The sequence below is a fragment of the Scheffersomyces amazonensis genome (assembly GCF_036850825.1).
Source record: "Scheffersomyces amazonensis strain UFMG-HMD-26.3 chromosome Unknown RJT21scaffold_2, whole genome shotgun sequence".
NCBI classification, from domain to species: Eukaryota; Fungi; Ascomycota; class Pichiomycetes; order Serinales; family Debaryomycetaceae; genus Scheffersomyces; species Scheffersomyces amazonensis.
The window spans coordinates 2,913,032-2,937,318 of record NW_027042742.1 but is presented as its reverse complement, the minus strand read 5'-3'; the positions used below and the strand labels follow the sequence as shown (position 1 = coordinate 2,937,318).

General features: G+C 30.2%; 11 protein-coding genes across 11 annotated transcripts; 3 read left to right on the top strand and 8 right to left on the bottom strand. All coding sequences in view use genetic code 12, as the record gives it.

The window, feature by feature from the left end:
* Nucleotides 1–94: 94 nt before the first annotated feature.
* On the top strand, nucleotides 95–965 carry RJT21DRAFT_119669 (oxidoreductase). The gene has a single exon (XM_064881486.1). The coding sequence runs from the start codon at nucleotides 131–133 to the stop codon at nucleotides 932–934; it is 804 nt and encodes a 267-aa protein (XP_064740254.1). The 5' UTR covers nucleotides 95–130; the 3' UTR covers nucleotides 935–965.
* On the bottom strand, nucleotides 966–2,238 carry RJT21DRAFT_119668 (uncharacterized protein). The gene has a single exon (XM_064881485.1). It carries the CDS (start codon nucleotides 2,132–2,134, stop codon nucleotides 992–994), a length of 1,143 nt encoding a protein of 380 aa, XP_064740253.1. The 5' UTR covers nucleotides 2,135–2,238; the 3' UTR covers nucleotides 966–991.
* On the bottom strand, nucleotides 2,239–5,165 carry NIP1 (translation initiation factor eIF3 subunit c). Its single transcript, XM_064881484.1, is given in 2 exon segments — nucleotides 2,239–2,534; nucleotides 2,547–5,165. The coding sequence occupies 2 exon segments, from the start codon at nucleotides 5,028–5,030 to the stop codon at nucleotides 2,439–2,441; spliced, it is 2,580 nt and encodes an 859-aa protein (XP_064740252.1). The 5' UTR covers nucleotides 5,031–5,165; the 3' UTR covers nucleotides 2,239–2,438.
* A 72-nt stretch (nucleotides 5,166–5,237) lies between these two features.
* RJT21DRAFT_119666 (SCF ubiquitin ligase complex subunit) lies at nucleotides 5,238–6,845 on the bottom strand. The gene has a single exon (XM_064881483.1). It carries the CDS (start codon nucleotides 6,714–6,716, stop codon nucleotides 5,316–5,318), a length of 1,401 nt encoding a protein of 466 aa, XP_064740251.1. The 5' UTR covers nucleotides 6,717–6,845; the 3' UTR covers nucleotides 5,238–5,315.
* Nucleotides 6,846–8,336, bottom strand: RJT21DRAFT_119665 (uncharacterized protein). The gene has a single exon (XM_064881482.1). It carries the CDS (start codon nucleotides 8,170–8,172, stop codon nucleotides 6,964–6,966), a length of 1,209 nt encoding a protein of 402 aa, XP_064740250.1. The 5' UTR covers nucleotides 8,173–8,336; the 3' UTR covers nucleotides 6,846–6,963.
* On the top strand, nucleotides 8,297–9,899 carry NMT1 (glycylpeptide N-tetradecanoyltransferase). Its single transcript, XM_064884009.1, has one exon. The coding sequence runs from the start codon at nucleotides 8,384–8,386 to the stop codon at nucleotides 9,725–9,727; it is 1,344 nt and encodes a 447-aa protein (XP_064740249.1). The 5' UTR covers nucleotides 8,297–8,383; the 3' UTR covers nucleotides 9,728–9,899.
* A 1-nt stretch (nucleotide 9,900) lies between these two features.
* On the top strand, nucleotides 9,901–11,686 carry PWP1 (rRNA-processing protein). The gene has a single exon (XM_064884008.1). The coding sequence runs from the start codon at nucleotides 9,942–9,944 to the stop codon at nucleotides 11,628–11,630; it is 1,689 nt and encodes a 562-aa protein (XP_064740248.1). The 5' UTR covers nucleotides 9,901–9,941; the 3' UTR covers nucleotides 11,631–11,686.
* Nucleotides 11,470–12,638, bottom strand: RJT21DRAFT_27937 (uncharacterized protein). Its single transcript, XM_064884011.1, has one exon. The coding sequence runs from the start codon at nucleotides 12,419–12,421 to the stop codon at nucleotides 11,744–11,746; it is 678 nt and encodes a 225-aa protein (XP_064740247.1). The 5' UTR covers nucleotides 12,422–12,638; the 3' UTR covers nucleotides 11,470–11,743.
* Nucleotides 12,639–12,855: 217 nt separating this feature from the next.
* On the bottom strand, nucleotides 12,856–15,267 carry RJT21DRAFT_113399 (uncharacterized protein; the record flags this gene model as incomplete). Its single annotated transcript, XM_064880162.1, has 1 exon — nucleotides 12,856–15,267. The coding sequence occupies one exon, from the start codon at nucleotides 15,265–15,267 to the stop codon at nucleotides 12,856–12,858; it is 2,412 nt and encodes an 803-aa protein (XP_064740246.1).
* A 110-nt stretch (nucleotides 15,268–15,377) lies between these two features.
* On the bottom strand, nucleotides 15,378–17,486 carry BEM1 (phosphatidylinositol-3-phosphate-binding protein). The gene has a single exon (XM_064881481.1). The coding sequence runs from the start codon at nucleotides 17,330–17,332 to the stop codon at nucleotides 15,575–15,577; it is 1,758 nt and encodes a 585-aa protein (XP_064740245.1). The 5' UTR covers nucleotides 17,333–17,486; the 3' UTR covers nucleotides 15,378–15,574.
* A 670-nt stretch (nucleotides 17,487–18,156) lies between these two features.
* ZCF27 (Zcf27p) lies at nucleotides 18,157–22,541 on the bottom strand (the record flags this gene model as incomplete). Its single annotated transcript, XM_064884023.1, has 2 exons — nucleotides 18,157–18,908; nucleotides 19,403–22,541. The coding sequence occupies 2 exons, from the start codon at nucleotides 22,539–22,541 to the stop codon at nucleotides 18,157–18,159; spliced, it is 3,891 nt and encodes a 1,296-aa protein (XP_064740244.1).
* Between the last annotated feature and the right edge of the window lie 1,746 nt (nucleotides 22,542–24,287).

Sequence of the window (24,287 nt, the reverse complement as noted above, 5' to 3'; positions counted from 1 at the left end):
GAATGCGAAAAAAGTTACCTCCACACTTTTCCCGATCCTCCAACGTCAAAAAATTTCACCTAGTCTTAATTATGCTTTCTTTTATAGGAATACCAATTGACTTTAAGTTAGGAAATATAAAAGTTATACTATGTCATTCGGAAAGAAAGCTGCTGAAAGATTAGCCAATAAAATCGTATTAATCACTGGAGCATCCTCAGGAATTGGTGAAGCTACTGCTCGTGAATTTGCTCAAGCTTCTAATGGACAAATTAAATTAATTTTAACTGCTAGAAGACATGAAAGACTAGTTAGTTTAAGTGATTCTTTAATTAAAGAATATCCTCAAATTCAAATTCATGCAGCTAAATTAGATGTTACTGCTAAAGAAACTATTAAACCATTTATTTCAAGTTTACCAGCAGAATTTGCTAATATTGATGTTTTAATTAATAATGCTGGTAAAGCTTTAGGTAAAGCTAATGTTGGAGAAATTGAAGATGAAGATATAGATGGAATGTTTCAAACCAATGTTTTAGGTTTAGTTCATGTTACTCAAGCTGTTTTACCAATTTTTAAAGCTAAAAATTCTGGTGACATTGTTAATATTGGATCTGTTGCTGGTAGAGATCCTTATCCTGGTGGAGCTATTTATTGTGCCACTAAATCAGCAGTTAAATTCTTTTCTCATTCATTAAGAAAAGAATTAATTAATACTAAAATTAGAGTATTAGAAGTTGATCCTGGTGCAGTATTAACTGAATTTTCTTTAGTTAGATTTAAAGGTGATGCTGAAAAGGCTGATGAAGTCTATTCTGGAACTTCACCTCTTGGACCAGAAGATATAGCGGAAGCTATTATTTTTGGTGTTTCAAGAAGACAAAATACTGTTATTGCTGAAACTTTAGTCTTTCCACAACATCAAGCTTCAGCTTCTCATGTTTACAGATCATAAATATTTTAATTAATATTATTATTCTTCTATAATCCCCTAAATAAATTATATTTCTATTTAAAAACTTAATTGTTCTAAAGTCTTTGTTAGTTTAGCTGCACCATCTACAGCTGTATTATTATCAATAGTAACTTTAGCTCTATTCATTTCTAATCCTGCTAATAATACACAGGCTTTACAAATCTTATTTGAAGATAAATAACCACATTTCTCACATCTATTACCATCTTTGAATTCCTGTTTCTTTGATTTTAATGATACTGATCCATCAGGATTAATTTCCATTTCTTCTTGTTGTTGTTCGGTTAATTTCTTTTTATTCTTATATTGAGTTGTAACTTTCTTCTTCTTTGGAGCTAATACTAAATGTTCTCCACTATAAATTATATCCATAATACAAGAAGGTCTAACTGCTTCTAATGATTTTAATAATTCTCTAGCTGTTCCTCTGAATGCTTCTGGTGCATAAGTACATTCAGTTGAAAAATAATCCAATTTCTTATAATGGGCATATAATACAATTTCCTTTTGATAAGTATATTTAAATGGTTTTGATCTTTTAATTGGTGAACCACTTGATTGAGTTACAATAGTAGTAGATTTTTCTAATCTTGCTACATCACCTCTTAATAAATTCATTAATACAGTTTCTGCCATATCATCAGCATTATGACCAGTTACAACATGATTAATTCCAAGTTTAGCTGCTCCTCTATCTAACGCTTGTCTTCTTAATACTCCACAATATGTACATGAAGATCGTATACCTGCACAAGATACAATTTCATCCATAGTCCAATCATATAACTGTTTATATGATATAATTTCTAATGGCATTTTATATTGAATTTGATTTCTCTTTACGGTAGCTAATGAGTCATCTCTATAACCTACAATTCCTTCATCAATAGATAATAATACTAATTCTAATCCATAATTATATCTTTCATTTAATGTTTTTAATACTGAAGCCAATACTGTAGAATCTTTCCCACCAGAAGCTCCAATAGCTACTTTATCACCTGATTGAAATAATTTAGCATTAGTAATTGTATTATGAATCTCAGTTTCAAATACATTATAAAAGCATTCTTTACATAATTTTTGTAAATTTTTAGGTCTTTTCATAACGGCTTTTCGAGCATGACATAACTCACATAATGCCGTCACCTTTATCCTCTTTGGTTTCTCATCTGTCATTGTATTGGTATATATGCCTGCTTATAACCAGTAAATTGATAGCTAATGCAATCGCAAATTTTTTTGGAGATGGTTGCAGAAAATTTCTTTTTGTTTATAATTTTTAATTTTTGTCTACGACTTTTTTGCAGTTGAATTGAGACAGATACTCAGCGGCTAATTAATTAATTAATTATTCATTTATTTATTTACTATGTATACAGAAAATGTTCAAAATGCCATTGTATATTAGAAATGATATGCAAGAATTTAAATATAATTTACAAAATGAAACAAGAAGTAAAGATGTAGGAAGGTGCCATGGTTAGACGGCGGATTGGAATTCGTCATTATTGGAATTGACATTGGCGTATCTGAATCTGTTAGGTTCTTCAGTATCTCTTTGAGATTGTTGAGATTGTTGTTGGGGTTGTTGTCCTTGTCCTTGTCCTTGAGTTTGTGGTTGGCCTTGTTGTTGGCCTTGTTGTTGGCCTTGTTGTTGTTGCTGTTGTTGGCCTTGCTGTTGCTGTTGTTGTTGTTGCTGTTGTGGTTGTTTCTTACCATAACCATTAGAAGCAGTCTTTTCATTCTTTTCAGTCAATAATCCAACCTTTTCATTCATGACAATAGCTAATTCTTGTAATCTTGTTCTATGAGGTTCATTACTAGTGAAATTTATAAATAATTTAGATTCATCAAATGAACCACCAACTTCACCAGATTCAACCATCTTTTCTAAGATTTCATAAATCTTTTCATTTGAAAGGTCGAAAACTTTAGATAATTTTTCAACTGATAATTTAGTAAAGACAGTTTTATAAGTAAATACATAAGTTCTTAAACCTTCAACTTGTAATTGACTCTTTAACATAATTAATAGGTTATCATTATCAGGGAATAATTTCCAAATCTTAATACCAGATAATAATTGATATGATTTAGACCAATCACCCTTTTGTAAGGCAATAGATGCATGAACAATATGATCTTTAATACTTTCTGGTGGTCCAGTAAAGAATTGTCTATCATGGAATTCTAATTTACTCTTAAATGATTTAATATTTGCCTTTCTCTTTGAATCTTTTGTAGAATTAGATGCTTGAGCTAAAGCAGGAATTTCAATTAATAAAGAACTTGTCATATAAACACATTCAAGTAATTCTAAATTAATATGTTGATGGAATGGTAATAACTTTTGTTTTTCAGCAGTTGTAGCTTGATTTGGATATTTAGAATTAAATCCTTGACCTAATAGTTCTTTAGATCTTTGAGAATTAACAATTTCATTTAAAATTTTATGAGATTCTTCAATTGAACCTGATCTAAAAGCACTTAAACCTAATTGAACTATAGCTCTATTATATTGAACTTGTAAACTTGAATCAGAATGATTAATTGATCCATATAATTGAGATGATAAAAATAATTCTCTTGCTTTAGAATAATTATTATTAACAGCATAATAATAAATTGTAAATAATAAACTATGTTTACCATAAATTGAATTTTCATGATTTTTTAAATAAATATTTAATTTTTCAATAGTTTCTGAAGGTGATGAAATAATTTCTGAATTAGATTTAATATCTTTCCAAGCTTCAGATTCATTAGATATAATTAATTGATCTGGTTTATAATAAATATGTTCTAATCTTCTAAGAGTAATTCTTGCCAATTGTTCTGAACTTGGTTTAATTTGTTCTGGAGTAATTAATTCAATATATGATTGACCTCTAACAATTAATTTATAAATACTAATTTCATCCTTTAATCTTTCAACATATTCAATTGAATGAGGATCAGTATTTTGTAAAGATCTAGTAAATTCATCATCTAATCTATCAATTAATGAAGTAATAGATCCAAAAATAACTTTAACTCCATCATCTCTTGGAATTGGTTCAATATCAATATCATCAGTTGCAATACCCAATTCAGAAACTTGATAAGATTTAATATTATTATCTAAAACATCTAATAAAGAGTTTAAATCATTTTCATTCTTTTTCCATAATTCTGTTGACATAAAAGTTTGATTAGCAGCAGCATCAAATCTAATAGATAATAAAGTTTGATAAATTGCAATTAATTCAAAAGTACTACCTTTAGATAAATTATCAGATAATAAAGATTCTAAAGTTTGAATTTGATCAAATTTATCAATATTCTTTTTACCACGAGATTCGACAATTTGTTTTAATGCAGTAAAAATTGGTCCTAAAGTTCTTGTTGAACCAACTGGAGTATAATCTCTTTGATCAATTGAAATATCTCTTGGAATATCTACTGATTCTTCTTGATCAAATAAATCTGGTTGTTCACGATATAAATCATATTGAGATTGATATTCTTTAATTTGTTTCCTTACTCTTTGTCTTGTAGTATTAAAAGCTCTTGCTTCAGCAGCATTTAAAGATTTTTCTGATTTTTCATTTTCATTAGTTTCATTAACATAATCTTCTAAACTTGCTAAACATTTAATATAAAAATTTGGAGTTGTAATACTTTGTTGACTAGCTCTAATTAAAAGTCTTGTTAATTTATCAAATTCATTTAATACAATAGACCAATTATTACTTCTTTTATTAATATTAATTGTTTCAATAGATTCTTCCATATCATCTAATAATTTTTCTTTAGCAGATTTAACAACTTTTCTACCTTCATCAGATTCTGAATCTGAATCATCATCAGCTGAACCTTTTAAAAAGCTTTTCTTTAAGAAATAAGCTGGACCAGTTGGACGAGCATCTGAATCTGAATCACTTGAATCATCAGAATCTGAATCATTAGCAAATTCAGAATCAGTTGATTCATCTCCTGATGATGAAATTAATTCTTCTTCTGATGAACTTAATAAATCTTCTTCTTCAGATGATGAATCTGAATTATATCCAGAAACAAAGAAACGCGACATGACTTGTCTAATATGTTCTTTCTTCTATAATGGTAGTAATTAATTACTATTATAATACAATTACCTAAGATATTTCAAATTTTCCAACGAACGATGCAATTTTTTTTTACTGTGTGTACAGGGACAAAAAAAATTTCACGGGTTTAGTCCTTGAATTACGCTTCTGTACTGACGATTACACGGATTGTTGCAAAATGAGAAGGGTATCTATAAAGTATATATATTATATTTTTATATACATTATATTATATTATTTAATATAATATATATATATATACATTTTTTCTAATTATCTATTCTATAACTTTTAACTCGCAGGAACTTAAATGGCTTTTCATTCTTTAATGAAAATTCAGTCTCTTCTCCTTGTCTATCATCATCTTCTGACATCTTCTTTCTTATAGCATAATATCGACCCCAAGTTAATTTATTATGTTTAAATATTCCTCCTAATGTTTTTATATTAAAATTATAATGAAAGGTATAATATGGTACTGATCCATTATCTATAATTATATGAATTTCTCCATTAGTTGAAATAGTCCATTTACCATGATAAATTCTTTGACTTTCTTTTATTTGTTGAGTATGAGATCTACTAGTTGATGTTTGGCTTTGACTTTGAGTTTGAGTTTGACTTTGTGTTGATGATTCAGTTGTACTTGGATCAGATACAAATCCAACTATACTATTCAGAACATTATATTTCAGTAAATGAGGTACAACTTTACTAGGTTCCATGGCTGATAATACTTTTACACATGAACCATCAGGATAAAATCTAATATATCTATAATAAGTTATTGTACGAACTGGATTTGACCAACTACTAGAAAATTCAGCTTTACCACCTTCTCCATAATAATTAACCACACTTATATAACATCCTAAAAATTTAATAAATGGTCTAGTATGAAACATATATTTCCAAGAATTATTATATTGAGGTAAAATCTTAACAAGATCTTTCGGTACAGGTAATGAATCATCATCATCAAGAGTTTTAACACTTCTTGCATTTAAATATAAAACATTTTCTTCATAAATTTGATTAGAATAAACAAGATAACATAATTTTCTCCATATATTTGATGAACCTAATCCTAAATAGGCATTTCTTTTACAAGTAATTGAAAATTTAAACCAAGATTCTGGTGATGTTAATAAAAGTATTTCCATTATATTATGCCATATTTCATTTGGTAAATGAATTAATGGTGATACTGGTTTAATATCTGCTATAGTTTCAGTTTCTAATCCTAAATTAACTAATTTTATAGTTAAATGATTTGGATCATCTTGATCTGGATTATTAGGATCAATAGCTATTGCTTCTGTATGAATAAAACTTTCAATTAATTCATCAACATTAATTTTCTTTACTTTCTCTTCATCAATTCTTTTTGCTATATTCTTTCCACCTTCTTCTCGTAATTTATTAATGGTATGAGGTACTTTTTGAGTTCTATATAATATATCAACTTGTTCATTAATTCTAAATGCTCGACGATAAAAACTAACGGCATCAGACATCATTCCTAATGCCTCTTTATCAATTGCCTTTTCAAAAAGTCGAATTGCTTCATGATCTTTATCAGAAAGTTTACCATTACTATTACTATCCTCTCCACTTGGAAATTTGGTATTAGTACTTGATGGTTCAATAACACTTGTTGCTCCACTCATATTTACAATCGTACTTTTTATTCTATATCTCTATTAAAGTTCCATACACGCCACCTATAAGTGTTTGTCTACAAAATATTACAACAGTTATAGTAAAGTATACTTGATTATTAATACTTTCATTAATACTATATAGGCAGATGCCAACGCTCATCCACACCAGAAAAAAGATCTCGCTATCAGATCAGTCAGACCGATATCTCACAATAAACTTTTTTGTATATGCAGACAACTCTTTTGTATAGAATTATCCTAGTAGTTCATCTAAGAAATTTATATCTTTATTAGATAATCCCAGTTTAGTTGATTTTATCTTTGTAGTATCTGATTTATTTGACTTTTCGTGTACCGATAAGTCCGCTAGAAACTCATCTATATCTGTAAGACTCGATTGTAATTGTGGTTGCAGTTCTGGTGGTGATCGTAATGAAGATGATGTTACTGTTGGTTTAGAAGTGCCTAAGAGAAAGTTTATATCTTCATCCAAATCAGTATCGGAGATCTTTACTTTCTCTTTGGCTGCACCACTCATTAAACTCGTATTTAATAATGATATTTGTTTAGAATCATTACTATTAAAAGTATTAATTTCTAACACTTTTGATTTTGATACTGGTTTTGAAGTATCAAACCTATTTTTAATATCTTTATAAAATTTCTCTTGTTCCACCAATTCTGATCTTTTCTTATCTTGTTCCGCTTCATCTTTTGAGATATATTGTATATTTCTTTGCTCCTTTTGACGTCTTATATCTCCAATCTCTGCAATAGATTGTTGTCCTACAACAAATCCATCCAAGTCATGTGAAGATATTTCATCAAGATTTCTTTGACCTCTCTTGGAATAATATATATCATTATAATCACTTTTATTTCTATTTAATTCCTCATAACTTGTTAATCCATATTCTTCAAGGAAATTATTCGATAATTTATTACTTAATAATTTTCGGTTCTTTTTACTTCTATTTTGTTCAGCATTAGCCATAAATTCTTTAAGATCAAATTTAGTTTCTGGTGCTTTGGCCATTTCTTTCTGTTTATTATCTTCTGATCCAAGATAAATTCCATCTAATTCCTCTTCCTCTTCCTCTTCTCTTTCGGCTTCATCTTGTTCATTATCTTGTACTTCGCCTTCCATCTCATTTTGGTGCTGAATATCATTAATGATCTGTTGTTTTATCTTAATTTTCTGATCTCTGGTTAATTCAGTTTCTCCCAATTGAGGATAAAAATGTTCTATTAATGCATCATCCACTTCTGAATCATATTCTTCATCGGAATCTTCTAAAGTAATTTTATTCTCATGATTTGCAGCAATACCACTATCACTTTTCCCCGACCATTTCTTAGTAGGTTGATCTACAATTTTATTAGATGGTTTCCTACTTATACCATGTTTTTTCATATATTGATATTTAGCCTTCTTGTCCCATTTTGAATTCTTTAATACCATTTTCTTAACTATTGTTGTTGCTATCCATAAACAACTAAATATTAATTTCGGTAATAACCATCAGTAATGAACCGGCTCATTTTTTGAGTCGCCGAACACACACATGAAAAATTGAGAATAGTTAATAAAATATGCGTTGGAGTTTTCATTGAATTATAATTACAATTATAATTACATAATAGGATTAGGTTAGATTAATATAGTGAGGAAGATGTCTAATGGAGAAGATAAAACTCCTAAAAGGAGTATTGAAGAGTTATTAAAACTTTTAAGTACTGGAGAGAAATTAACTGAAACTGAACAAAAACAGATGAAAGATTATAAATTTTGGAAGACTCAACCAGTTCCAAGTTTAGAAGAGAAAATTGTTACTGAAGGTCCAATAGATACTTCTAAAACTCCTGAAGATATTCCAAATACTCCATTTCCATTACTTAAAGAATTTGAATGGAGTACTATAGATATTGAAAATAAAGATCAATTAGATGAAGTTTATCAACTTTTATATGAACATTATGTAGAAGATCAAGATGGAACTTTTAGATTTAAATATAGTCATGAATTTTTTAATTGGGCTTTAAAACCTCCAGGTTGGACTAAAAATTGGCATGTTGGAGTTAGAGTTAAAGATACAAATAAATTAGTTGCATTTATTTCTGCTATACCAGTTACATTAAAACTTAATAGTTCTCAAAAGGAAATTCCTAGTGTTGAAATTAATTTTTTAGTTATTCATAAGAAATTAAGAAATAAGAGATTAGCTCCTGTTTTAATTAAAGAAATTACAAGAAGAGTTAATAAAGAAAATATTTGGCAAGCTCTTTATACTGCTGGAGTTGTATTACCATCTCCACTTGCAGTATCCCGTTATACTCATCGTCCAATTAATTGGTCAAAACTTCATGATGTTGGATTTTCTCATTTACCTGCTAATCAAACTAAAGCTGGAATGCTTGCATATTATGCTTTACCTAATACAACTAAAACTCCAGGATTAAGAGAATTAGAAGAAAAAGATTTAGATGAAACTTTTAAATTATTTACAGAGTTTCAAAAGAGATTTGAATTAATTCAAGATTTTACTAAAGAAGAATTTAATCATTGGATGTTAGGTGGTAAAAAAGATGGAAGTAAATCAAATGTAATTAAAGTATATGTAGTAGAAAATGAAGATGGAAAGATTACAGATTTCTTTTCTTATTACTTATTACCATTTACTGTTTTAAATAATTCTCAACATGATGAATTAGGGATTGCATATTTATTCTATTATGCATCTGATTCTGCTGGTAAAGATAATTATAAACAAAGATTAAATGGATTAATGACTGATGCATTGATTACTTCTAAACAATTTAATGTAGATGTATTCAATTGTTTATCATCGCAAGATAATAGTTATTTCATAAAAGATGCTAAATTTGGTAGTGGAGATGGATTCTTAAATTATTACTTATTTAATTATAGAACTTTCCCAATGCATGGAGGAATTGATCCTAAAACTAAAGAAGTAGTCGATGATAAAACCAGTGGTCTTGGAGTAGTATTACTTTAATAATCTCCCATTATTTATTCACTGTATAGATTTACAATATCTAATCTCTCTTTAATAATATATATACCATTTATAAATCATTTCTCAGTTTATCTGTATACAGGAATCTGAAAAATTTATTGTGCAGGCTCATCTCTATGGGTCTAAAAAATTTTAGAATACAAAGTTTAAGGTGTAATAGTTGAATTATATAATACTAACTAAGCATTTGAAGATGATTTCCTCTAGTGCCTGGGTTCCTAGAGGCTTTGCTTCTGAGTTTCCCGAAAAGTATGAATTAGATGATGAAGAAATGGAAAGAATTACTGCCATGGCTAATTTAGAATTAAATGATGCTAAAGCCGATTTAGAAGAAGCACAAGCTGAAGAATCTAAAGGAAATTTAAAGGAACAAATTGAAATTGATGATGATTTAAAAGAATATGATTTAGAAAATTATGATAATGATGGAGAAGAAAGTGATGGAGAAGATTTAACTATTTTCCCAGGTTTATCAAATGATGTTAAATATCATACTGATGAAGATGGTAATGATCCATATTTAACTTTACCTAATGAAAATGAATTACAAGAAGATAAAAAGGAATCTCAAATATATCCAACTGATAATTTAGTATTGGCAACTAGAACTGATGATGATATTTCTTATTTAGATGTTTATATTTATGATGATGGAGCTGGAGCTCCAAATGGTGCTGAAGAAGAAGAAGAAGATAAACTTGATGCTGATGTTGCTAAAGGTTTAGTAAGAGAAGCTAATTTATATGTTCATCATGATATTATGTTACCAGCTTTCCCATTATGTGTGGAATGGATAAATTATAAGCCTGGTCAAAATATTCCAGAAAGTGAAAGTAATGTAGGAAATTTTGCTGCTGTTGGAACTTTTGATCCTCAAATTGAAATCTGGAATTTAGATTATATAGATAAAGCATTCCCAGATTTAATTTTAGGTGAACCTGCTGATAATAGTGGATTACCAATTAAAAAATCTAAAAAGAAATCTAAAAAGTCAAAACATGTAACTACTCATCATACTGATGCTATTTTATCATTAGCTCATAATAGAATTCATAGATCTGTATTAGCTTCATCATCTGCTGATCATACTGTTAAATTATGGGATTTAAGTAATGGTACTGCTGTTAGATCCTTAAATACTATTCATGCCAATAAAACAGTTTCATCAACTCAATGGCATTCTCAAGAAGCTTCTATTTTATTAACTGGTGGTTATGATTCAACTGCTGCTATTTCTGATGTAAGAATTTCTGAAGTATCACAAATGTCAAAGAATTATAAAGTAGGTTCTGGTGAAGAAGTTGAAAATGTTTCATGGGGTCATCATTCAACTCCAGAAATCTTTTATGCTGGTACTGATAATGGTAATGTCTATTGTTTTGATATCAGAGTTGTTGATAAGCCATTATGGACTTTACATGCTCATGATGCTGGTATTTCATCATTAACTGCCAATAGTCATATTCCTGGATTATTAAGTACAAGTGCTATGGGAGAAAAAGTTGTTAAACTTTGGAAATGTCCAACAGAAAATAAAGGTGGTCCAACTATGGTATTATCTCGTGACTTTGGTATAGGTAATGTTTTAACATCTTCATTTGCTGGAGATATTGAAGTTGGTGGACATTTAACAATTGGTGGAGTTAGTGGTGCATTAAAAATGTGGGATACATTCTCTAATGCTTCAGTTAGAAATTCATTCCGAGAAGAATTAAAACAATTACAAATATCAGCTAGAAATGAAGCTAAACAAGCTGGTCGTGCATCTAGAATTGCAAGAAAATATCAAGGTAGTAGTTCAGAAGATGTTATGACTGTTGAAGCAGGAGCTTTAGATGATGAATCTGATTCTGATGCCGATGAAAATGACATGGAAGAATAAATTTTTTCTTAGTCTACATGTATATTAGTAACAAACTCTTGTATATTTATATTTATAAGATAAACAATTTCGCATTAATTTCAAAATTAACAATAGTTATATTATTTATAAAATTATAAATTAGCAGCAAAAAGTTCAATTAAATGATCTGGTTCAGAACCACTAGAAATTGAATCATTAATAATACCATTAACACTAACTGTTGGAGTAACATGAGCACCTACACCTCTTAAATATCTTGTAAAATATTTAATATCAACTGTAGCACCATTTCCAATATTACTTTGTTTAGATAATTCAGTTTGAGGTTCAATAGTTAATTGAGATAAGATTTCTTCTTTAGTAAATGGTAATTTAACATCCTTACTAACAATTGAATAAATATAATCATAAATTTCATTACGACCTAAATTAACAGTTGCAGTATCATAAAATTCTTCCTTATGTTTATAAATACTTTCAGAAATATCCCAAAATAATTCATTAGAATTAGAAACTTCCTTCTCTCTTAAAAGTTTAGCAGCGACAACTGAAAATTCATTAAGGAGAACAGAATTTGGATGCCATGGTTGAACAACATTTACATAAACAAATTGAAATTTGTTTGGATATTTTTGTTGTAAAGAAGGAATTACTTTATCCTTTAATTTAAAGAATATTTTACCACTATATGGACAATTATAATCTAAATAAAGATTAATAACATGTGGAGCAACAGGATTAACTGAAGATGCTAAAACTTTAGCAGAATGATAATAATGAGTTAAAGAATATTTTGGAGAGATAGTCATATTAATTAATGATTCAATGATTCAATGATTTAAATCTATAAACTATTAATAGTTTCAAAAGTTATCAATTGATGGAGTATTAATAGTAATTGGCAATTAGTAATTAGTAATGTAATTGACCACAATTATCCAATTACCCCCAACTAAAATTTGTTACCACGGCTCGGGGTTGAGCCGTTCGCGGTTATGCAATATTTTGACACATACATAATTTTACAATTATACATTAATAATACAGAAAAGATAAATTAAATATATGATATGGAGATATCGCTAAGTAACAGTTGTAAGTTTTGGAATATGAAAATATGATGACATATTGGGATCCCAATATACTAGAGTAGATGGCTCTCTATAATCAGCCAATGTAATTGATGTAAGTGTAAAATGTCATAAAGCCACAGTGTACATTGGCTCTTTATTAATCATAAAGATTAATGAGCTCTTGTACTTGTGATATTATCTTCATCACTACTATCAGAATTCATTACTCGTATTGAACTCTTTGTAATTTGAACATTTTTTTTATTTAATTTGTTATGCGGCATTTTCAAAGATTTTGCAACTGCTTTATCATGTACTGTTTTATTCAGTGAAGTTGAATTTCGTATTGGTGAACGTTTACGTTTCCTCGATCTTGAATCATCGTTGACATTTTGATCTGAATCTGCATCCACAAGTGGAACAATCAAATCTCGATCTCGATTTATTGTCTTTGAACTAGGAGGATTTATTTCAGCTTTATCTTCTGCATGACTCTCTGCATGTAATGGCTCGCGGACGAAATGATCATATGAACTAGCGTTATTTTCTAAATTTAGTAAATGCTGCCTTGCTTTCATGACGGTTGGTGTACTGTTCTTAGAATTCATAATTGAAATTAAAATATTTGGATAATTTCGACTAGGAGTATTGGTCTTGGTTAAATTGGATGTAGGACTTCCATATTTTTGATTTATCGTTCTCTCAAGATCATCTAAAGAGGCACCATTTGCATGCATTTGTAATATTTGATTGGCCACTGATGCCTGTTCACTTGAAATACTGAACCCCATTGAATTTTTCAAAGATTCAAAATTAGTTACCTTTGGAACTTCTTCCGGAACAAATAATTGTTCTGATTCAATGTTGTTTGAAGTCGAATTATGACCATCACTACTTGACACGAGGCTCTCATTACTTATGTAATCTTCTGAATCTGAAGGTACTGATTCGGATGACTCTGGGACAAATAATTCAGCTGATTTAACTCTACGACGTGTTGATGAACTATTTTGCAAATCGGAATTTGATTTTGAGCCATCAGATGATTCTTTATTCTTACTTTCAACCACATATCTTGATTTATTTGGAATAAATAAATTACTTTGCTTTAAAGCAACTGGTTTGTGGAGCTGCGTTCTTGACAGTTGACTTGATAGTATAAATCTGTCTGATGGAGATGCATCTCGAGCAATAGGTGATTTATGACTAGGGGATTTGTTCTTTGAATCTTGAATTTCTAATGAAGATGCAGTTTTTATTGGAGACTTTGGAGTTGAAGGATTCGAATAAGGTTTAGTTGTTATTACAGAGTTAACTTTAGAAATCAGCTTTTCAGATTCATTTGAGCTTGGCTTATCTATGGGAGTAACTCCAATTGCTGAGTCTGTTGTAAGAGGTGTAGTTCTTGTGACCGGTTGAGGAGACGTTCTTGCAACCAGTTGAGTAAACGTTCTTGTAAGTGGCTGAGGAGACAGCTGAACAAGTCTGCGCCTAGTCGAAATAAATACACCTTGTGGTTTTGGTTTTGAAGTTGCGACGATATTAGGAGACTGAGATGAAGAGCTCAGTTTTGGAATTATAGATTTTGCAATAGGTTTTTGTGATGATTGTAAACTGAATGTATCTTCTTCGTTTGATGCTACTGGCTCCTTGGAAACCAGAAATCCAGACTCTCTAACAGCAGGTGATTTTTTAACTTTCACCTTTTGAGTTGGGGTTGACAATTCATTTAATTTAAATAGCTCACCTATGTCTGAGCTTATACTTAAACTTGAGCTTGATTCAGATAGAATTATAGCGGGAGCTTTGCGACGAACTGAAGGAGAATTCTCACGTTGAGTTGTACTCAGTGTAACCTCAATAGAATCCAAGACTGTGTCGTTATCTTCATTTTGTGATAATGCATCTGAATGAGAACCAGAATCAGAATCAGATATTAGATCGATTTCAATTCTTTCGGAAGAAAGATTATCTAGTATAGGTGAAGCAGTGAGTCTTGTGTTCAATTTTATGTCTGATTCTACGTCTGGTTCCTGTTCAGATTCATCATCCAGTTCAAGAATTTCCTGTAGTATAGGTACTTGACTAAAAATAACTGAGTTATTATTATTTGCATCTTTTCTTGGAATAAGCTTAACATTGGATTCAACCAGTTGATTAGTATCCTTTGCTTTTTTAGGCAGTACTATTTTCAATGGTGATGATTTAGATTTATTTGGTTTGGTCCTTTGATGTTTTGGATACAATTTCTCTCTGATCTTTAAAGCCGTATCTAAATTATCTATAGTTACATCTTGTAGATTTTGTGATGAATTATCAATAGATGATTCTGAAATCAAGCTATCATGTGACAGACCCCTAGAAGTATATGTATTATCTTCTAAATCTTGTATGTGATTCGATAATTGACTTGCCTTTTTAGTTTGTGGTTTATAGATCTTATTCTTAACCTGATTATCATTACGCAAAGAATTATTTGTATCATTAGCATTTCTCGTGCTAAATCCATTCAAATAATTCCTGGCGCTCAGATATACACGTGAGAATATACCTCTACTTGGTATGTTGTTTTGTTGAGACATATCATTTAAAGTATAGAGCTTTTCGTATTTAATTATGGTTATATAGAAATAGAACAATGTTTTTGTTTTAAGCGCAGAATTTTTTAAAGATAGGCCATTTTAATATTTTTTGCAATTATAAATTTTTGTTATATATTATGTCTATTACTTTACACTACCCACCCAGAGACTATAGTTATTACAAAATTACATATACATATACAAAGTACAATTAGTATGAGATCTATATCAAGGAATTTCAACCTTAAATAGATCAATGGACGTTAAGAATTATCATTAGCATAGTATTTTTTGGGAGGCATGATACTCAAACAAGAATTACTAATTTACATTTATCAAATAATATACCATGAAATTTCTCATCATCATCAACTTCAAATTCTTTTAATTTATCTCTTTGAATTGAATCAAAGTCTTCATTGACAATATTATTTTCATTTATAAAATCATCATAATCATTCTTTAAGAATAATTGGACATCTTGTGGAACAATTCCATTATCATTCTTATCCAAATCCAATCTTTTAAATAATTTAGTTTTTAAATCTTGAAGTCTGAGACTAGTAGGTAATAATAAAACAAAAATATCTTCATCATAATAGAATTTTACTTTTACTTTTGTGATTTGTGCTTTACTATCAGAACTTATGGCTGAAGTATTTGATTGATTGACAACTCCAGGAACATTATTAATTAAATGTGTACTAGATGATCTTGAACGAGTCTCAGACGTTGGAGTAGTTGAATTTCTATGATTATTAGGATAATTGGAATATTGTGATAATCTATCTTGTTGATAGTTGGATTGTTGACTAATTGGCTTCGAAGATCTTCCATTATTATTATTTGAATCGGTAAATTCTTTATCAAATCCATTTTCTAATACATCAAATAATCTTAATACTTCTTCAGACCTTGAAATATGACTTGGCAATGCAATTAAATTCCTTAAATAATAATCCAATTTTTCTCGTCTTAATTTTGATATACTATCATTCACATTAATTAATGGACCAGGAATTGAAGGAATTATACGTTTAGAATTTTCAATTTTACCTGCTTCATAAGGAAATAATTCTAATAATTTCACTTGTAAATCATAAAAATCTTGGTAATAACGATATAATTGTCTTATTTTACCATTAGAAAGTTTTGCAGTAACAAGATATTGATATCTTCCATGATCTAATTGATAAGAATCAACTCCAGCTTCAAGTATGATTGTCCCTGCTGAACTTAAAGATGATCTATTAGAAGTACTTTCACCTTCAAAGAATTGAGTATTTGATGACATTGGAGGAGTTTGAGTATTTGATATTGACCCAAGAGGTATAGTTGATGCTTGATATCTTGCATTTTGCTCTTTCCATTGTTCAACCGAAGGAATTTTAAAATTATCAATTGTACGAGCTATATCCTCACTATTTGAAGCTTCAAGATTTGGATGTTGAGCTGCAAGTGGATTTAATAAATCAATGATTTTAACGTAAGTAACTGGTACTAAACCAGGACCACCTAATCTATTTATTGGTTTTGCTATAAACCATTCGTATTCATGATGAGCACATATGATTAAGTTTTCACCCGGGAAAATATCCAATTCATCTTCACGTTCAGCTTTAAACTCATAAAGAACAACGGCATATAAAGTTTGTGAAGAATTTCTTTGAGTTGAACGAGTAGCTGTACTTGAACCCAGAGTTAATGAAGTTGGAGTGTCCTTAGCTACAGGTCTGGATCTTTTAAATACTTCAAAATAACTTACAGGTACCATACCTTTAGTATGAGTTATAGGATTAGTAGCTTCATACCATGCATTTGAATTATCAGTTAATTCATCAACATCATCATCTTCAGTTAATACATGAAAGAAATCTCCCTTAGAGAATTTCAATTCTCCAGGACCTTGAGGGTTATAATCATATAATGCTTTAATAACTTTTTTAGGAGATTGTAAAGTAGTTATTGAATCAGCATCAACAGAAGTGACTCTTGTTATGGAATGTTTCGGAGATCCTGAAGAATTATTCGACAGTCTCTTACTTCTTCTGAAACTTTTCATCATCTTGGATAAAGAAGTTTATGCAAATACTTATCTTAATTCACTACCCTAATTTTTAATGGGTTTGTATAATTGATTTAATGCAAAAATTAATAGATAATTGGAAAGATTCTTTAGACAATATCAAATCAAATTATCGTATATCGTAAGTTCTTATGTTTATTGATTCAAATGTTTATAACAATACGGCTCAGTACAATGATTCGAATTTTAACATTCTAATTTGGGCCAGGACGTGCAAATGCCCAATTTTAACCCAGCGTAAATCTAAGAAAAAAAAATGTCTGAAATTCGGTAGTGAGAAAATTTCTACAGGGAGGTACTAAAAGGGGGGAGTAGTGGCATGTTGCACAGAAGTATCTTACGGTACGATTAGCTTTAGTGGTATGATATAGTATGAATCTTATTCAATGAGATAATAAGAATTGAATAGAATTGAATTGAATGTATAATGAAAAAGATTCAAACAACTCTTCTAGAATCAATTTGCTAATGTAGGTAATTACAGATCCTAGCGATGATTCGCGCGTTATTAATAGGGGTCTAAATTTAGTTACAAGTTTGTGGCAACCGTTTTTGCACCAAACGATAATTATTTGCGTTAAATATGTGTATGTAAGCTAAGCTGGGGCATACGTGTTAACTGAGCCCTGTAAGCCACTTAATGTAGTGTGATATCTTCGGTACATCTCTTACCTCTTTTACATATTTACCTAATTGTATAATTATCTATTTGTCTATATACCTGAAGGGGGTTAAATCAAATTATCTCTGAGCTCCTTGCGGCCCTCCCTAAAAACTTTTTTTGGCGTTTCGCGTAATTATATCTAAACCTTATTAGTGTACTGGTGGTACGTTGACATGTCATCGTCTTGACTATTTGATCGGCTGGATGATGTCATTAAATATTGATCTAATATGTCGGTTTCCTGACTAACACTATTTTTCAGTCGTATAGCTTTAGATCGGGTCAGACCCAGAAATTCAAAATTGTACATTCCATTAGCCTCTTGCTTGAATTGTTGTGTAGTGACTATCGTACTCTTGGGGGAAATTCCTTCGCTAGATTCACTTTCTGCTGTTGCGTCATCTTCTTGGAATTGTTGTTCTTCGTTCTCTTCGAGTTCTTGCTCTATATCTTCATCCTCTTCTAAATCATACAAGTACTCTTCCTCCTCCTCCACATGATCATCATAATCACCATGCATGAGTCCTTCCTCTTCTTCATCCTCTCCATCCACATGTTGTTTGGGCTTCCGTACCTTCCTCGTACTAGTCACTCTACTTCTTCTTTGTTTTCTCTTTCTAGGTGGTTTCATTAGTGCTTGTTCTTGTTCATATTGTCGATACTTGGCAAGGTATATCTTTAAAGTTTCTGAATAATTCTCAAATCCTAATGTGAACATTGCCCAGAGTATGTCTTCACCATTAAGAGTCTTTCTCTTCTCTAATCCACACTTGTCGATTGCTTGACTTGTTATAAATGATATAAACTCAGATACACATTCTTGAATGCATTCTTTTGAATCCTTTGAGAGTTTTGCATGTTCAGGTAATGCTTTCTTCATAACTCTGGCTACTATATGAAATTAAATTGGTGTTAGAACTAGTGTTTATATTATTTTAAAGAAATTAGTTATTTTTATACTCACCATTAGCAATAGGTAAGAACCTATCTTGTTCTTTAATTTCATAATCACAGTTATGCCAATCTTTATCTACAGTTCCCATACTTTGTAATTCTTCGCTTTAAGAAATATTATTCCTATACCTAGAAATAAAAATATAACCATACGGCTGTTACTATAAATTTTAGTCAAGAATTTATCGGTTTATATAAGAATTATTGCTAAGATAAATTTGAATGCGATATCGGACTTGTTCATTGCCGCGTAGAGATTCATTGCTGCAAAAAAAATAAAAGAAAAATAACTTAGCTGACATAAGTGAAATAAAATAATAATACATTAGACATATACAATAAGATTAAAAATAACGAGAGGTTCTTTTATTTTGGGACTGACATCTATAGCTTTTCTAATAGTTTCTTAATATAATTGTAATATACGACACAGTCCTTTGATTCTTCCATCCAATATCTAAATATGATTAATGAATGTTCATAACCTGTAATAATTGATTCTTTTGAAAGAACTACGTTAACCATATTAATTAAATCTGTTGGAGATGAAATATCGGGTAAACCTGTTGTTAAATGTTTGAATGTTTCATCTGTAATAGCATGTTTAAGCAGTTCAGTAATCTTTTTATACAAGAGAAATTGAAATACATTCCCAATAAATAAATTTCTTAAATAATACCAAGATCCTGGATGTCTATAAGATCCAAGTTTTGGAATATTTAATTTTGGAAGTGATATTAAATTTTGTACAAATATCCTCATAATTCTTACTCTTGCTGAAGAAATATCTTTTAATTTGAAATTTTCCTCAGAATTTTCTTCCAGTTCATCATCTGATTTTGAACCATTCTCCTTTGGAGGATATTCAATAAGGTCAGAGAAATCTTCATCAGGATATTGTTTTTGATAAAACAATGGTGCATTAATTATATTGAAATAATCCATTTCCATTTCAGCATCAGATGGTATAGAAGCTCCAGTTAATGGATTCGAATTAGAACTTAATGAATCGGGTGATTCAACAGAATTTAATGTATTTGCAGATGAATTACTCGTAGAAGTACTTACTACTGATAAGGTAGCCTCTAGTAATTCTATAACAGATATTTTATCTTCTAAAACTAAGTATACCAATGGTCGGAATAATAAAAGCTTTGATAAAACAATTCTTGTTTTAATAAACATTATAGATTCAGATTGAGCACGTAATAGTAAATCATCATCAATTAAAAAATCATCCAAACTATCAAATATATCACTATCAACTGATACTTTTGCTTGTTTCTTTTCATACTTCTTCTTCATTCTTCTATGAATTTGATCAACATTAACTTCTTGTAATACAAAATTCCGGATTTGTGGATTTAATGAATTAATAATACCATTATATTGATTCAAATATTTAATAAATGTACTCCATACTGTTTCATTGGCAAATTGTTCTGTATCCCATGTATTATTGTTTACATTTTCAAAAGAATACATTTCATCACACATTTTATTATCAACTTTTCTAACGGCTATTTCTGTTAAAAAATAATACCATGTTCTTTCATCATCATATTTATTGGCTAACCTTATACAAGCTTCACTATGAGCTTCCTTTATAGATAATGTCATAGGATCTGGGATTTTTGGAAAAGAAGATGGTGGGGTTACTTGAGTTATTCCTGATAAGGGGACGTATGGAGATAATTCTAATCTTAATTCACATTCTAATTTCAAGCACATCCAAAATAATCGTTCAACTATATCTCGTTTATTGGTATCAATAGAAGGTGCATTGAATGTATTGTTAACATTTTTTTGGATTATAAAATACATAACATGTTGACATGCATTTGAAATGTATCTATAAGCTCTTAATGGACACATGATGTATAAATAATATTGACTTAACAATAAATTGAAAGTGGATGCATTCAAGGAACTTGGTGTAATGGCATCTGGAAAAGCTGATTCCAAAAATGTAGCATAGTTAATGAGTAAGAATGCTATTGCTGATCTATCACGAGGAAGATTTGCAGGAACTTTAATAAATGATGAATCATTGGATAAACAACCAGTGGCTATAGAAGATCTTTCTTCAAATGAAGTATTAAATTTAGCTAAGTTATCTAATTGGATACTAGTTGAAATAACTCCCAAAGCACAAATTGCTAGTATTACAGGTACTGATTCACATAAACATCTATAAGCTAGACGACGATAGGGAGTATCTTCAAGATTTGATGCTTTTAAAGCATCATATACAAATTTCGGAATATTATCTGTAGATGGATTACTTGCATCATATGTCTCTAATAAACTCATAAAAGTTAAAGAATTATCATATGCAATCAAACATTTATATAATTCTAAAATCTCAAAGAATTCTAAGGTATCTAGGATAGGAATTTTTGTAAAACAATTAACAAAGAAAGAATTTATAATAGTAGAAAGATTTTCCTTTATTAATGTATCCAAAGCATTAGCAATAACTATTCTTTCAGCTAATGGAGCAGTTTTTATCACTGGTATATCATTAATATTATAATCTTTTACTAATTGATTTGTTATTGCACTAATATTTTCGGCAGTTTCACCAGTAAAATGTTTGAAAGATCTCCACCTAAGAATCGATGTAAGAGACATATCCCAAAAGCAATCATCAAATTTTAATTCAGAAGAAACTCTGGGCCTTTTGCGTTCATTATTAAAGGATTCTTCTTCTTCTTCAGGAGTTGTAATCGGTAGTCCAGCATTTTTCTTTAAATCATTAAGATCTTTTAAAATAGTATCTAGCTTTTTCATAATATTTGTTGAGCCTGAATCTCCATTTGAATTATCTTTCAGTTGATCATCTGTCCTGTAATGACAATTTGTATTACCATTTTTGGTGCAAGAACCGCATCTTGGACGGATGTTATCACATTTTATCTTTTTCAATCTACATGAATCACAGGCGGTTAATGCCCTTTTTCGAGGATAATTGATTAAATTACGTGTGGGAGGGATTGAAGCTGATACAGGTCGCTTTTTACCTTGAGATGGAATATGTTCAACTTCTATAGGAGCTGGGGGGATTACCCCAGGAGGTGGAAGTTGAGGTTGTGCTAATTGAGTCTGTTGATACATTTGAGGATATGGTTGTTGAACTTGTTGTTGTAAAATAGCACCATTAGAATTAGGAGGAGGAGCATACTGATAATGGCCAGGTATACCTGGAGGTGGTGGTGGTGGTGGGTGCATTTGTGGATAATATGCTGTTTGTGCTGGAGGGGCGGCCGGATAATATGCTGGATAGAACTTGTTTGGCTGTGGTTGTGGTTGGGTTTGTTGTTGGGCTTGAGATTGAGGAGGTCCAGGTTGTTGTTGCTGCGGTTGTGGAAGTAATTGATCTTTTTGAGTGGCTGCAATTGGGTAGGGATGTGATCGTTGCAGTGATATGGTCAGTTGTGGGGTCAGATAGTGATGTGACGACAGAGACGAAGCAGAGATTTGTGGTGGACTTCGTGATTGGGATGCTTGATGAACGTTTGGACCAACTTTCTGACTATCATCATATTCATTCTTGACAGGATTCTGCATGACTTGAATTATGATATTTAGTGAATTAAGTGTTTAAGTCTTTCTTGACTACTAGCATGAGTTCTTATGATATTATACACTATGGTGATATAATGTGCGACGAATATTATGAGGATTACTGGTAAAAATTAATAATGCTAGTTAGCTGGTAGCTCGACTTAGTCAATGATTTGTCTGTAAAGTGAACTTGTGAAACTTGGAACTTGGGATGGAATACCAAGTTTGTGTTTTAATATAATATCTTTATATTTTTCCGGTGCAGGCTCTCTGCTGAAAACTTATACAGTCTGAATATAAAATATGAGGTAATAATCAAAATATGACTTACAGTATCAGGTAGTTTCTTTTTGTATGTAAGGCGTATATATATGTAGCGCGATTTCTACCGAGTGCGGTACAGGTTTAAGCAGATGACAATGGATTGGGTCAGATTGGTTTGGTTTGGTTTGGATTGTAATGAACGTACTAAGTTCAATCGTCTAAATCTAAGGGATATGATATAAGTAGTTACAAGTTCAAAACTTTAGCGAATATGTTACAATAAAAGCTTACAGTAGATTTTAATGATAATAAATGTCATTAATTTCATTAGAATTAGTGTTTATTACTACATCATTAATGGGGCATAAGATTTACAATTTATCTAAACTTTAATGTAACGATCATCAAATTGAATCACAAAAAGTCAGCATATTTACGCTAATTATTAAAACTGTAATTAATTATATTACATTTACTTAAACAACCTTTACATGTCATAATAATTGTATTTGTCATTATTATTATTATGACAGACATGGAATGTTCTCTTGAAGTTATGAATTAGTGACATCGTAATTTTTACAATTTGGAATATTTTGTTCCTGATGTCAACGCATGATGTAAGTCGCAGCCTCGGCATGTATCATTTTTATTTTCAATTTTCAATTTTCCAAATGACGCTTAGACTTGTCCAAAATCAGTTTCGTGCTCTACCTATAATTTAGTAATTCACTAAATATAGATTAGATTGTATTGTATCTTGGCGATCTACATCATTGGGTTTTAACCTTTTTTTTTTTTATGGGTCTTGAACTCAAACTATTCAACTCTATTAAGGTTAATGAGAAATTGCTGATCTTAAGAATGCAAAAGCTGAGCTTTGGGTTTTATTAGCTCAAAAGAGCCCAGAAAAAAATAGCTGAAACAGCTGAATTATAGTCATAGAAATTCTACTAGTTCAGCTAGTTATGCACCACTATAATCTGGATTGGCATCTTGATGTCTATTATAAGTCTATACATGTTCAACGCAAATATAACACATGGTACCCAACAATCTTATAGACATTAAACTACACTTATTCTTTCGCCTGCTTCATACTTAATGTTACGTTACTTCGTGCCTTAAATTAGTCTTTTGTGGTTATTATAAAAGCAGCTACCGAATCAGAAAATTTCACTTTCTAGAAATTCTGCGATCTGCATTATAGAAGCGTTTTAAATGATTTAGAGGACAATAAAATGAGTACTCGCCAATGATCATCATTGACTTTTACCTTTTATTCGGTACATATGTGTGCATTGGAGTACATGTATGTTAATATTGGCATCATTATTGAGTGAAGAGGTGATTCCCCTCTGATGATATACTTATAAAGAAGTAAAGAAACCTTAATTCTTTTTCAATGTTAAGGGTCTCGTGCATTATCACGTGATTTAAATCCTTAATGTGCAGGATACAATTAAATGTATCATTGACTACACT